Source organism: Schistocerca piceifrons, chromosome 5 (genome assembly GCF_021461385.2).
Source record: "Schistocerca piceifrons isolate TAMUIC-IGC-003096 chromosome 5, iqSchPice1.1, whole genome shotgun sequence".
Classification (NCBI taxonomy): Eukaryota; Metazoa; Arthropoda; class Insecta; order Orthoptera; family Acrididae; genus Schistocerca; species Schistocerca piceifrons.
Window position 1 is genome coordinate 69,083,751 of NC_060142.1, and position 14,932 is coordinate 69,098,682.

General features: G+C 41.0%; 1 protein-coding gene across 1 annotated transcript in view; it reads right to left on the reverse strand.

Annotated features, from left to right (window-relative positions):
• Positions 1-5,218: 5,218 nt before the first annotated feature.
• Positions 5,219-14,932, reverse strand: part of LOC124798740 — a 162,893-nt gene continuing 153,179 nt past the window's right edge. Inside the window, exon 6 of the mRNA XM_047262267.1 lies at positions 5,219-5,540. Coding sequence (XP_047118223.1) covers positions 5,219-5,540 — 322 coding nt within the window. The remainder of the gene's footprint in view (positions 5,541-14,932) is intronic.

Genomic DNA, 14,932 nt, shown 5'->3' on the forward strand with positions numbered 1-14,932 from the left:
TAATTTCAGTTGAAAAAACAAGTATTGCTGGATCTAGTAAAGAATGCAAGGCACCAACTTTGGGTTGTTACAGCACCAGCTGAAAGATCACAAAGAAACGTTGGTGCATTAACATAGCAATTGTTGCTCGGTGTCAGTTCCGGAACTCGCGTTTGCGGTCTGTAGATTATGTAGATAGTAGAGGTTGATACGGAAATATCTTTCTGTTTCTGATAACCTTTGACTACATTTAATAACAGCATCTTTTCGTAACAGGCCTTTCGAAACACTTACATTCTTCTCTGTTCCAGTTTTGCCACAGTCGGTGATTAATTTGGATCCAATACTGAGCTACTGACGTACATTCCCAAAAATTCATTTCTCTTATGAAGGCCTATGTTTGATGCTAGTTGAGATCTTACGAGAATATGCAATGTTTTTGGTTAATTGGTCGTATATTGAGATGCACAGAATCTGAAATAGTATGGTGCATTTTGGGAGACAGGTACTCCAGAGAAATAAAGTGATACACCCTATGTGGGAATGATTATGTTGTACAATGCAGGACACATGTTACGTCCTGATCACGCACGTCTTGCATGTTCAATAGCGTGAAAAATCGGAAAAATACGTCTTCTCATCTATCACCGGCAGTTCAGAGCAAACCATTACAAGGAAGCGTTGCCTTTTCTGCCCTGTGATTGGCTAGTTTTTGAGACCATACAAACCTATGGCGTTTACGTGCTCTGCCACTGCGCCAACTACCCGTTATATTTTCAGTCGTAATAGCCGATGTCGTGGTGTTAACGTTGGTACATGCTTGGGTCATCGGCTGCGGAGGTACAGGCTGTCCGAAAAGACTTTCCCTGATTACATAAATTGATAACTCAGGCTAGAAGTAAGATACAAATATGAAATTTGTGTCGAATTGTATACAACTATCAAAGTTTTCTTTCTGTTTTAGGTTCGCAGTACGTAAGTAGTAGATAAGGTGCAGTGCCCAAGAAGCCATTTTAAACAATCAGAAGGCACAGTACCACACATCCTGATACGATAATGAATAGTCGTCGTGGTGCAACACAGAACGAGCTGGTTCACAGAGAAATAGTAACTTCGATTACAAACTCTTTTTGACAGTACGTAAATTCAAAGTTTTCAGGAATTGCAGAAACGAAATTCACCCCCAAGCTTGGATTGACCAATTCCTGTATTCTTTGCCACCAAATTGTCCACTTAAACGCAGATTAACATTTCTCTGCGGTTATTTGGAAAAAGAACCCGAAGCAAGAATGCGCTCAGTAGTGAGAGATTGCCAAAGTGTAAACGATTTCCACCGAGCATTTGTGTCAGCCTACTGGTTGCAGGCCATACAAGATTGGGTGAAACATAACAATATAATGTTATGACATTTTGAACAGTCTGACGTCTCTAGCCCAGCAAAGTACCTAGAAGACATGATACGCAGAAAGCAGTACTTATCAAACCAAAACAGTCTGCCAGAGCTAATTCATATTCCTTTAACAAAGTTACCTACACATCTGAGGCACGTAATTTTGGCCGACATATGTAAAGATGATCTAGCAGTACTTCATCAAACATAACTTCAGGAATTTGAATTGGACAGTGACAACAGCTTAACCAGAAAACACAATAACAATAACAACAGAAAATATGGTACGTGAGATACTTTTTGTATAAAAACTGTGGGACTCGCATTGCGAGCCCAAACACAGAAACAGTTACAGACGGGATAGCCGTCATCGTCCGTGTGGCGTACTGTCATAATTATCATAACAATCAAAATAATCACAGACAGTACTCTAACTCGTGTGGTAATCATGAAAATTTAATGAGCACAATTAAGATTGATCAAAATCGCAAAATACATGGTACAACAACAATTATGCAAATAGCAACCAACACAGACAAAAGCGACACAGTCACAGTAATCAACATCATAATTCACAGTGGCCAAGTTCTGAAGGGTGACCCCAGCGCTACTGATGTCAGATGACCAAACCCACGAGGCAATCGACCACAGGTAATCAATACAGGATGAAATTGAAACTGTTCAGACACACAAGAGCAAGGGACTTCATCATATTTCGCATATCAAACCATATGTAGAATAATTCTATTTACTAAAGTTATACCCATGTGATAGATCTATGTGTCACCTATTTCGAAAATATTTCTGGCGTTACAGCGTACAGCAACAGTTAGTGATAAACATGGCTAATGCACTGCAATTCCGGCTGGGACGTGTCTTTCCATCTGGTACAGTGCGTACAGGGACTGTGTGAAGTGGAAACAGATAAGATTTCTTAACGACTAAAGCGTAAAGAATGAGACTGCATCATCAGATTTTGCATTACTTTTTAGAGTCTACTACAAAGAAACGATTCGCCACAACACAGTTATCCGAATGGCACGAAAATCGATAGACGTGGTCTACATGTACATACAAACAAATGATGACTATTTCAGGATAAATGGATGACTTATTCAAGAGAAAGACCTTCACATATTGAGCGAGACAGTAACAGGTTGGTTCACGCCTGGTCCTTATGAAAGCAGTTATTCGGCTTGGCACTGTTTAGTAGATTTGTTGGATGTCATCCTGAGGGGTACCGTGCCTAATTCTGTCCAACTGGCGCGTTAGACCGCTAAAATCTCGAGCTGGTTGGAGGGCCCGGCCCATAATGCTCCAAACTTTCTCAGTTGGTGAAAGATCCAACGACCTTGCTGGGGGAGGTAGGGTTTGGCAAGCATGAAGACAGTAGACTTTCGCCGTCTGCGGACCGGCGTTATCTTGTTGAAATGTAAGCCCAGAATGGCTTGCGATGCAGGGAACCAAAACGGGGCGTAGAATATCGTCGGCCTGGCACTGTGCGGTAAGGATGCTGCGGATGACATCCAAAGGGTTCCTGCTATGGAAAGAAATGATATCCCAGACCATCACTCCTGGATGCCTAACTGTACGGCGGGCGACAGCAAGGTTGTTATGCCATCACTGTCTGGTGTGTCTCCAGACATGCCTCCAGACTAGAATCACACTGACTGGAGTAGAATTTTCTTCAGTGATTTCAGTCGAACTGAGCTCCGATAATCAGCGAAATAATATCTGGAGACGCTCTCGACAGTGGTGGGATAACAAAGTGACTGTCGCTTGCCATACTGCACGACAACCTGGAGTGATGGACTCGGTTGCCATTTATTTTCATGTTGTTGTTGTTGTTGTGGTCTTCAGTCCTGAGACTGGTTTGATGCAGCTCTCCATGCTACTGTATCCTGTGCAAGCTTCTTCATCTCCCAGCACCTACTGCAACCTACATACTTCAGAATCTGCTTAGTGTGTTCATCTCTTGGTCTCTCTCTACAATTTTAACCCTTCACGCTGCCCTTCAATACTAAATTGGTTATCCCTTGATGCCTCAGAACATGTCCAACCAACCGATCCCTTCTTCTAGTCAAGTTGTGCCACAAACTCCTCTTATCCCCAATTTTATTCAATACCTCTTCATTAGTTATCTGATCTACCCATCTAATCTTCCGCATTCTTCTGTAGCACCACATTTCGAAAGCTTCTATTCTCTTCTTGTCCAAACTATTTATCGTCCATGTTTCACTTCCGTACAGAGCTACACTCCATACAAATACTTTCAGAAACGACTTCCTGACACTTAAATTTATAATCGATGTTAACAAATTTCTCTTCTTCAGAAACGCTTTCCTTGCCATTGCAAGTCTAAATTTTATATCCTCTCTACTTCGACCATCATCAGTTATTTTGCCCCCCAAATAGCAAAGCTCCTTTACTCCTTTAAGTGTCCCATTTCCTAATCTAATTCCCTCAGCATCACCCGACTTAATTCGAATAGATTCCACTATCCTCGTTTTGCTTTTGTTGATGTTCATCTTATATCCTCCTTTCAAAACACTGTCCATTCCGTTCAACTGCTGTTCCAAGTCCTTTGCTGTCTCTGACATAATTATAATGTCATCTTCGAACCTGAAAGTTTTTATTTCTTCTCCATGGATTTTAATACCTACTCCGAACTTTTCTTTTGTTTCCTTTACTGCTTGCTCAATATACAGATTGAATAACATCGGGGAGAGTCTACAACCCTGTCTCACTCCCTTCCCAACCGCTGCTTCCCTTTCATGTCCCTCGACTCTTATAACTGCCATCTGGTTTTTGTACAAATTGTAAATAGCCTTTCGCTCCCCGTATTTTACCCCTGCCGCCTTCATAATTTGAAAGAGAGTATTCCAGTTAACGTTGTCAAAAGCTTTCTCTAAGTCTACAAATGCTAGAAACGTAGGTTTCCCTTTTCTTAATCTTTCTTCTAAGATAAGTCGTAGGGTCAGTATTGCCTCAAGTGTTCCAGTATTTCTACGGAATCCAAACTGATCATTCCCGAGGTCGGCTTCTACCAGTTTTTCCATTCGTCTGTGAAGAATTCGCGTTAGTATTTTGCAGCTGTGACTTATTAAACTGATAGTTCGGTAATTTTCACATCTGTCAACACCTGCTTTCTTTGGGATTGGAATTATTATATTGAAGTCTGAGGGTATATCACCGGTCTCATACATCTTGCTCACCAGATGGTAGAGTTTTGTCGGGACTGGCTCTCCCAAGGCTATCAATAGTTCTAATGGAATGTTGTCTACTCCCGGGGTCTTATTTCGACTCAGGTCTTTCAGGCTCTTATTTTCATAGCAGGGACTATTTGGAAGTTATCCGCGGCACCCATAATGCACAGGCGTCTGGCGACAGTATTCTACGACACGTTTTGTTGCCCTTTTTGGCAAACGGTCGTGGGATTACATTTGAGCAAGACAACGTCTGCCCACAGAGGGCGAAAGTGGTTTTCTTGTTTTTGCGAGACGACTGAAAGGCGAGCTTCGTCAAGATATCGAAGACATCCAACGGACTGTGACAATGAGGTTTAAGCGTCGCATTGAAAATTTACCTGCTTGCTCTCAATACTTCCAGACACGTAAGCAACTGTGTAGATATCCAAGGGGGCTACTTCGATAGGAGCTAGGATCATTACTTGCTAAGTGGAATTTTCTATTTATTTAAAAAAACTCTCCCGGGCCAGTTTTATTCTTCCCAACGTGTATGTAACCAATAACTGCTACAACATTCTCTCATTTTATGGTCTAAGTTGAGTACTCACTGGAGGAAATCCGTGTTCTCCTGACTGCATTCGGTCACAGCACCGAGTGGTCGCTAAGCCGCTATGTCGAAAAATTCAGCGATCGGTGTCCCTCGCGCGCCGTCCACCCGCCCCCGCCACGCTGCGCCAGGGGCTTGTCCGGCGCCCGCCCGCGGGGAGACGGTCTCGGTAATCGGGTTGGCGCTCTGCGGGCTCAAGATAAGGGGCTCGGGCCGTAAGCCGCCTAGCCGCCCCGCAGCCACTCCTCTGCGCGCCGCCTCGCGTGTCGCCGCCGGGGGTGGCGGGGGCGGAGGAGGGCCGTGGGGGCCCAGTCCCGCATTACAGTCTCGCCGGTGGCACTCAGACACTCGTGTGTGGCACGATAAAGCCAAACACCTGTCTTGTTTTAAACAGTTACGCTGGTTAGCCAGAACGTTATGAACACCTACCTAATAGCCACTATGTTCACTTTTTGCACGGATAAAAGCGGCGATGCGTCGTGGCACGGAAGCAATGAGGCCTTCGTAGGTCGCTGGACCACACAAGTCAGCTAAACCCCGGAATATTCCTGAAAGGGTGCGATGAGCTCTAACGCCATATTCAACCACAACTGAGGTGTGTTCGACTGGTTCAGATCTGGCGAGTTGTAGTGCCAGTACAGAAGTAGTCACACAATTATTTCAACTAGTTGAGTATTCTGCTCCACATTATGCAGTTCCAGAGTGTCCTATGTCTGGACTGTCACTGGGTCGTAGATCTCATCGGTAGGAGCCTCAACTGTCTTTTACCCCTATCCAACGGACGGGAACAATCCGTAAATTCTATAATTATGATAGAAGGGTTTTGGAATGTTGCACTCACCAAAGAGTGTACCGAAAGGACGAATATCCACTCTGATCATCTCTGTAGATTTTATTAGAATCCTTCTTCAAAACGTATTCTTTTGTGAAACTCAGGTTTTGTCATATTGTCTAATTCTGGTTCAAGTCAGTCGTGGCACTCATTGTCCTTATTTCAGATTAAAATATACTGATGTTTGCTCATAGCTTGATCCCATTCCAAGACTCTTTTAAAACTTGGTTTAAATCGTCGGTATGGCATGCATCAGATTCTATTTTCACAATTTTCTTTTTACCACTAAGTTCCAAATGCAGTTTGTTGTGATATACGGGGGATTGCTGTTGTATATCTCCAGTCCAGTCAGCTGAATATTCCATTCTTCAATGTTTGAATCAGTAGTTGGGAAGCAATTCGCATGTAATAATGTCGATTGTCCCGTTACGGTCACAGTATACGATACGGCATCTGAACCTCGACTGGTGAATAGGTGCTTAATGCACCCCCTTACATACATATCCTTCTTTGTAAAAGTCAGGAAGAACATGATGCATAGATGACTACACGGTTAAGTACAAAAGTCTTAATAATGTTAAAAATAGTAAAACATGTGTCTTCGACTGGTGAAATATTGTTGTGACTTTCCCAGAGGTTGCGGGTCACAAAATAAGTTGAAATAGTAGACGTTAGTTTTATTTATTTTAGCAAACGCCAAGAAGTGGGTTTCTATTCCTCCAGTGACATCTAAACTCACAGTTCCACATTCTGTGGATTTCCACATAGTCTTCAGTACTGTATGCCGTGTAAACATACTGCAGAACCTTGGTATGTTGAAGTTTTTTCTAAAAGTTTAAGCAGATCTGTACTTGTAAGCACTCTATCCAGCAGGATAGACGATGGTTTTTTCTTGTTTTAGTTTATGAAGAGACCTAGCCCTTTCTTGCATGGTTTCAGGTATGTTCCTTTCCCAACGGCTGCTCCTTCCATAAAAAACGGTTGTCTTCTGCTTCTTCTAGCTGTTTCTCGCTGTTCTGTGCGTTATTTCTCTCCTGGAAATAGCTACAGCACCAGCAGGCAGAGAACCGACTGCTGAGGGATCTGTGCGAGCTGGAATGAGGAAGGCAACAATTCCACCTTTCTTACTTCAGAGCGCTTTTAGCTGCTTATATCGCCGTCAGTATACTGTCTTTTAAACACACATGCTCTGTCTCCTTTTTCGTCTTTTTCTTCTTCTCCCTCAGTGCACAACATGCTGCGTTCATACTTTTCTGAAATTCATTCCCAAATCCAAATTAAATTTACCACACTTGTTTTCGTGTGTTTTTTTTTTCAGCTGGAAATGTTACAATGCATTAACCTGGTGCCAACACTCTTCCAGCACGTATTGCTTTACCTTTATCAGCTAAACTTCGATCTGCAGCATGATGTCCTGGCAGATCATTATTTTCCATGTATGTGATGTCGTGTTCCATACACATTTCGTCGAGCAGACTAATCCCCTTATCACTTATCACTGCATGTCAACTGTTTTTGAAGCTTTGTTCCAGGACCACAGTAGTCATATCCGAAAACGTGTAATTCCACCAGCAGTTTGTCGAGAATACCACAACCTACTCTTTGTGTCTGTTATGACACATGTTATACTGCTGTGGTTGTTGTGGTCTGCACACTCTATTATATAGAAAATCGTCAGCTTCAATCCATGTGCTTTGTGTTGCAGGAAAACCAAGCCATTAAACTAGCGCTCTGTTCCCTCAACGTCTTCTGACCCTCGCTACGAGAAACACATCGGATTCTAAGCTTTTCTGCAGTTCCTCTGTCTAAAAGTATTCTGTTATTTCAGTACCACTGCTACCCTTTAAGATATAAGTTCTTTGCACCTTGGAAACTGCAAATACCTCAGCTGAATAGTTTGGTATGTATGACTTCTCAAATGTTGTATTGTGTAGTGAAATACATACTTATTCACCCACATTAAGTGTTTGTTTAAAGAGATCCAGTATTTTAATGCAGTTGTATACTGTATCTAGGAGTTAATTATCGTGTTCATCAATTGGTCACATTTATATTGTGCTATGTTAGGTTCGATTGTGCTGCATAATTATTTCCAGGAGGGTATCTATCCATTTGTATGAACTAAAAGACTAAAACGCATCCCATTTAACTTTTTATTGTTCTGTTCAGACATTATGCGATACTCGTCTTCGGGTGGGTGGATGTTGAGTAGTGGTATACATTCCATAGCATCTGACCATGGTCTTGAAAAACCTATTGTAAAACTCTCCACCGTGATCTCTTGGAAGATTGTCTGGACACTGATTCATTTCTGTCTGCTACAAACACTCAAACACCTCTGCGACATCATTCCCTGTTTTTGTTTTCACAACTTAATACCCAAACATATTTAGAGCATGTATCAATGATCATTAAAATATAGTTGAAACCTTTATTCGCACACGAATATTCCCTCATATCTACAAGATCAGCCTGTCATAGGTCACCCAAACCTTCACTAACAGCTCGTTTATGAGGATATGTTTGCATAGTGGTTTGTAGTTCCTGAACTAATGACTCTGTACTTATTCGATGATACCTCTTTACACTCTGAAATTACTGATACAACCTAGCTCGAATGGTCTGCATTACCAGTGACCGCTGATGCCATGAGCAATCACAGCTGATCTATTAACTTATCATGATTGTCATAATATATATACTGTGGGAAACGATTGTTCATACTTTATACTGAATGTCAATACCACCACAGCTGCTATTTACGCCATGTAATACAGATTTTATAATGGTTTTCGATGTCATACTGCTTTAACTTATTGCCATTCCATTTGCTTTCTTATGTAGGTCACTTGATTGCAAAATTTCACAACACATTTCCGGGTCATTAGCTGAATAATTCAGAATTTTCGAAGGTCTTAGGAAAATAAAGTTATGTAGACCGGGTTTTCTCTGAAATTTCCTATCACTGATCCACATTGTGTTACCAGTTAAACTGACAGGCTGTGTGCCCAGCATGTACGATTTTACTCTGCTGACGCCAAATATTCTGGCTATCCTAGCATCACTGTGACGGCTAATGAAATTGGCAATAGCATCATCGTTATAATCATTTGATTTTACTGAGAAATGCCTGAAATATTCAGTAACTGGCTTAAAGTTTTGTCTTAGCGTCTGATCCCACTCCAAATGTCCTAACGTTAGCAGCTCTCAAACAGCGTTCCATACCCCAATGACTTTACGCTTAGTCGACATCTTGTCACATAGTAAGCAGAGTTCTGTGCAGGGTACATCTTATATAATTTTTTTCAGTTGCATGGAATTATGTCATTTACATTCTTTTCAGTTAAGTTCACTGTATTATTTAATACATTCACCGACCTCAGACTGGTCTGACAATACGTCTGTAGTTCCTTGTGTACACATTAATCAAGGTCATTACAAGGTTAAATGAAGGTTAAATAAGCAAATATATTTTTCATTCTAGTACGGATTAACCCGGAACGCAGGAGGGATGCAGCAAAATACATTGTTAGATACAAATTGGGAGGGTCATAAAGGGTCATGGTTGATTACCAACAACTTTGATCTTGAAGGTAATTATCGAAGGTCATTCGAAGTTTGAATTTTTCTTTTTCGTGTCAGCCTGGAAAGAGCAACGGAAGATTTGAATTTCACGTTTCGATTAACGTGTTTATAGACGAAAAAGAACATCACAACGTATAAATGTTATTTTGACACTAACAAGACAGAACGAACATAAATAAAAAGTAGACCATTGATTTACAAGTCGCTGAACGAGTCCCGTCGCCACTCACTCCCATGGACGCTTGATTTAACAAGTTCTCATGGCTTTCGGTTTGTACTTGGAAATTAGTCATTGAGACTGTGTTGAAAGTGGCCATCATTTGCTGTATACATCCTCTGTTCTGAGTTAATCCCTACTATAACTAAATACATATTTCCTTATATGACCAACAGTCTACCTTGTCATGATCTTGAATAAAGTATCATTCTATACATAATATTTGTTGCGCTTTTCAAATATTAAATCAAATCGAGCGTTCCCATTTTTAAAAATATGATTTTAACCTCATAATCACCTTGAAAACCACGTTCAAGGTCACAGCCATTCACAGCAATACGTAATCCTTCTTGCCACCTTCAAATTTTTTCTAAAGCATTTGGCTGCATCTCATCTCTGTTCCGAGTTATTCCTCATTATGGATTAAAATTGTCCACCCTGTATTTAGAAACTCGTGTAGGGTTTGTCTGCGTTTACAATCATTCAGTTTTCTTGTTTTATCAATAACAAGAAACCCATACCGAGTGTGACTACAGCAATCTCCATATATCTTTACAAGTTCACTGAATGACATATCAGATCCTACATGTGCTTGTACATGTGTTTTAAATTCATTTTAAATTCGAATTGTCTTGTTTGAAGTCTACAATGAGGTTTACATTATCCCTCTCCAACTGTTTTGGATTCTGGAATAAGTGTGATTCAAATAAAATACATCAACACTTATATGATCATCAAAACAACAGTATCTTCGATTTTTATACTGGTTTTCGTAGTCAACATCGTCAAATGTGTTTGGCTTTACATTTTCTGGTGTGGGCATGGCATATCACATCTTTCAGTGATTGTTGTGTATGTCACACCATCAAGACCTTGCAGTATCTCCTGTAGTACTTAGTATTAGGCTGAATCAGAGTTTTTGATGACACACATATATTTTCAAATTGGAATCAGTTGTATTAGCAGTGAAGTGAAAACATTTGTCTTTCATCAGGGGGATGGATCTACAATTATCGCTTATATATTGTCAGGAACAAGTATTCCATTGTTCTTCCTCTTCTTCTAGTCTTCTGCCCTCTCACAGGTCCAGTCACTTACAACAAAGTCCCTCTGATGAATGCTCCACCCTTCCTGACATGATATTGACTCCATCAGGTATCAGTCTACAATGGATTTTTATAGGAAAAGGCACTTGTAATAATGATAACAATAATAATAATATCTGCAGCCACTACAGTGCATTCACCTTACTGACTTAACTACAATATACTGAGGGGATTATGAAGTAAGAAATAAGACGTTCTTTATGATAGTACATATGTGTTATTTATGATGATATATGATTTGTGATTATATATATATATATATATATATATATATATATATATATATATATATATATATATACTTCAGGAGCGGTACATAGGATGTATCACCACAACAAAAACCTACACCAGTTCATTTTTTACAGTATTTCCCAAATAACTATTTCCTTTATGCACTAAATATTCTGCACGTAATTTAGTAGGGAGGGAATCCATATCTATTGGAGCCAACATTGACCCTGCAATGACACACGAATTAAAGTACTATTCTAAATCATCTACATGTAGACTACACACATGGAGATAGCTCACAATATCATTGCACAAAACTTGAATACACTGCAGCCATCGTTCCAGTCTCTCCAACAAGAAGTGTCTCCATCCTTGCATCCAAATAAGTTCGTAACCATGGAGTGCTGTAAATAAATGAATTGGTCTCCAGATTTCAGTGCTACATCATCACAGACTGATCTAATAGATAGCATCAGGCCAACACAGTAAATGTCCCATGGAGACAGAGATGTGTTATACTGCATATTCGTCAGAGTATTGATGATGTAAGGTATCGCACGGCATAGTTTTTACCACTGAGTAAACCACACATTAACACTCTTTGTCGCATTTTAGATCTACATTACCACACTCCAATCACTGTCTACTGCTTTTGTATCTATATTCAGGCGCTTTGACCAACTAGCAGCTATATTATATGTGGAAGCGAATAGTAGTGGTGCCCAGGGAGAAACTGTATCTTCTCATCCACCACATTTACGCTGTGTCTTTTCAGTGTCACTGGAATGTTCCGCAGTTCAAAGGTTGGTGCGTGTGTGGGAGCTGCTTGAAACTGCTGATGAACTTCTGCGGGTCAAGGATAGGCCGAGTGTCTTCATCAATGAGTGGCACAGACAATAGCAGCTCCATCTCCCGCTCAGACATGCTGACGCACTACAGGATCCCACTTGTTACAGATCGCCCCCCTGCTCAGGTCCAGACAAGCTGGAGGTCACTGCAGGTAGTGACAAGGTGGAGGTCACCTCTGTAGTTCCCAACATAATGGAGGTCACCTCAGCTGTTGAACAAAGATGAAGAAGAAGAAGAAGAACTGTTACATGTGGGATGAAGTAACGGTACTGGACACAGAAGAAGAAGCAATAGAAGAGACAAATGTAATTAGTACTTTCTCTTCCGCTTATTCCTATTCTGATGGGTGGTGCTAGACGATTTTGGTTGCTACTCCCGCTGCAGTTGATGTCTCGTGGTCTTTCCATTCACATTGTTCGATTTATATCTCTGATGGGACACTCAACTGACCAGATGCCACATTGCCATTATTTCCCACCATTTTTTTAATTCATGACATCACAATTTCAAGCGCCCTCTGGTGGCAGAAATGTCAACTAGGCCAGTCAGCCCCCAGTCAGCCCCAAGACTGTTCACATTGTGTCGTTTGGAGTTCGTTGTTGGCTGTTGAGATATTCCCGCGAGTAACAACGTGGTTTTCAAGTTGGGAAATCCTAGCCACCCTCCGGTGGAGTTTCACTGTATTTGGTTATTTGAATTGAAGTGCACCGGCTGAATCTTCTGCCTTGTGGCCGTTAACGTTCCGATTACCTGCCCAGGCCGTTGACGTAAATTTCAGGCAGTGTAGTTTCCTCATTGTGTTGTTGCTGTCCAGCACGGTGTGTAGTTTCATAGCTCCATGTATGATTGGTTGTGGGCGCCAAAATATACGTTGTTCCGTTGAACTCCCTGTTGTGCCCTGGTCGTGTAAAGTGGGAGTTACCTTGTCGGTGTGTCCGCCGACTGTGGGTCGGTTGGGTTGTCGTCGGATCGTGAGTGGTTGTCCCGACTGCCTGTCTCACCTAAGCGAGCGTTAGTGTTTGAATTACAGGCCGATCCTCGAACATCTGGGCGCTCTTGTGTGGATTGCCTTTTTTTAAGTTGTTCTTGTTGTTGGTACTTGTATGCCTTCTAGCCGCTTTTGCGTTTTAAATGAGAGTTGTTTTACTCTTAAGGCCTTCAGCCTAGTTTAAAGTATTGTTTCACGTAAGCCCTTTGGCATTTAATTAAATTTTAAAGTCTTCGGCCTTCAGCCGGTTTGAGTTTCAATTATTTGTTCTTAAGGCGTTCAGCCTAAATTAAAGAAATGTTTCATGTAAGGACTTTGGTATTTAAAAAAAATTATGTATTGGAGTTTTAAATGTCCGGCCCTCAGCTGATCTGAATTTAACTTGTTTACTTCAGCCTACTAAAGAACTGTTTTAAGATAAGAGTTGCCTTTTAAATTTCTGATCATGCTTGCGTTTTACGTTATTGGCCTTCAGCCGTTTTTAAATTAAAGTGGCTTTCAGCTGCTAATTAAGTAACAAAGATTGAATCTGTGTTTAAAAAAAAATTTTGGGGTCTTGTAATATTTGATCAAATAATAATAGAGTTATATGTTAGAGTGTAACTAACAGCCTCTTATTTTTGCCCCTTTCCACAATTTATTCTGTCCTGCGGGCTAAGCAGGGCATATCAACTTGCACCCTCCAAAATTAAAGAAACACCAGAGAATGGTGATCTTTTCCCTCCAAATAAAGAGACCCACAGTACTGTCTCCCACAGAGTGCTTAAATGCTGAATCTGCAACTGAATTTTATAAATAAATAATATATCCTCTGTAATGTAATTGAGATTGATTTCAATTTCGTGTCGCTAGATCTCTCCAGTCCAACAGCTCATCATAGACCGAGCTATTTTTCCCGACAATTTTTTTCCAGGTGATGAGAGGATTGGAAGTGAATGGGGGAGGAGTGGGGAGGGCTGCAGATTTCTCAGAGGGGAAGGAGGAGAGATCGTGGGCTGGGGAATTCCCAGAGTGTGAGTGGGCAATTAACAGTGTCAAGTATAATACTAAATGCTGTTAGATCATTATTACGTCATATCTGTTAAGGCTTTTGACTGGCTTAACAGATATGACAAAAAAATGGTCTACAATTTTACTGTGGTACTTGATAACAGCACAAAAGGTGAAACACTGATAGTACAGAAGATAAATATAGTAATACTCAGTAAAATGTCTGTTTACTCTTTTAAAAGCTATTACTTGACTATGGCTCAACACCATCGAAAAATTTTGACTGGTAGTTCGTTTTGAAAGTTCAGCTCTGTGAAATTCCGAGCTTACCTCCTTGTTGTTTTGGTACTGATAGGGTTCGCGACTGCGACATTCAGTCCTGCAGCGAATTTTACAGCTGTCGTCCTCATGTTTCCCGCCACAGTCATCTTCAGTGACGATCACTCAAGTCCGCATTGTGACCTACCGTATGACGTCTTCCAGTTTTTCCCTGTATGTGGTATAATTCTTCGATAATGTGCCTCCTGAAGCACTGAACACTCTCCATAGCTTGGTTACGGATGCACTCACCTATACAAGAACCAAGTCCAAATTTGATGAGACCTGACATAATTACAATATAGAATACTGGTCTGACCACGACTGAGACTTTCAGCGTATTGAGGACAGCGCACAGGTGCGTTCGTGCTGAAATACAACAGAGCAACCTGCGGGATTAGCTAGCATCTGCATTTATATTCAAGCAGCCATTTCTCTCGATGTTTACATATTTTGTTCAACACCTTTAGTTTCGTATGTTGAAGTCGCTCTAAAATAGCTATACATTGTGTTCTGGGCATGGTCGCATTTTCAGAAATGCCACTACGGTCGTATGTGAAGTATGCTAGGGGCAAGACACAATCAATGTCCTCTCTGCGCGATAGCAGAGGACATACTATCAAAGACAGTGTGTCCAAAGCAGCCTTCCGAA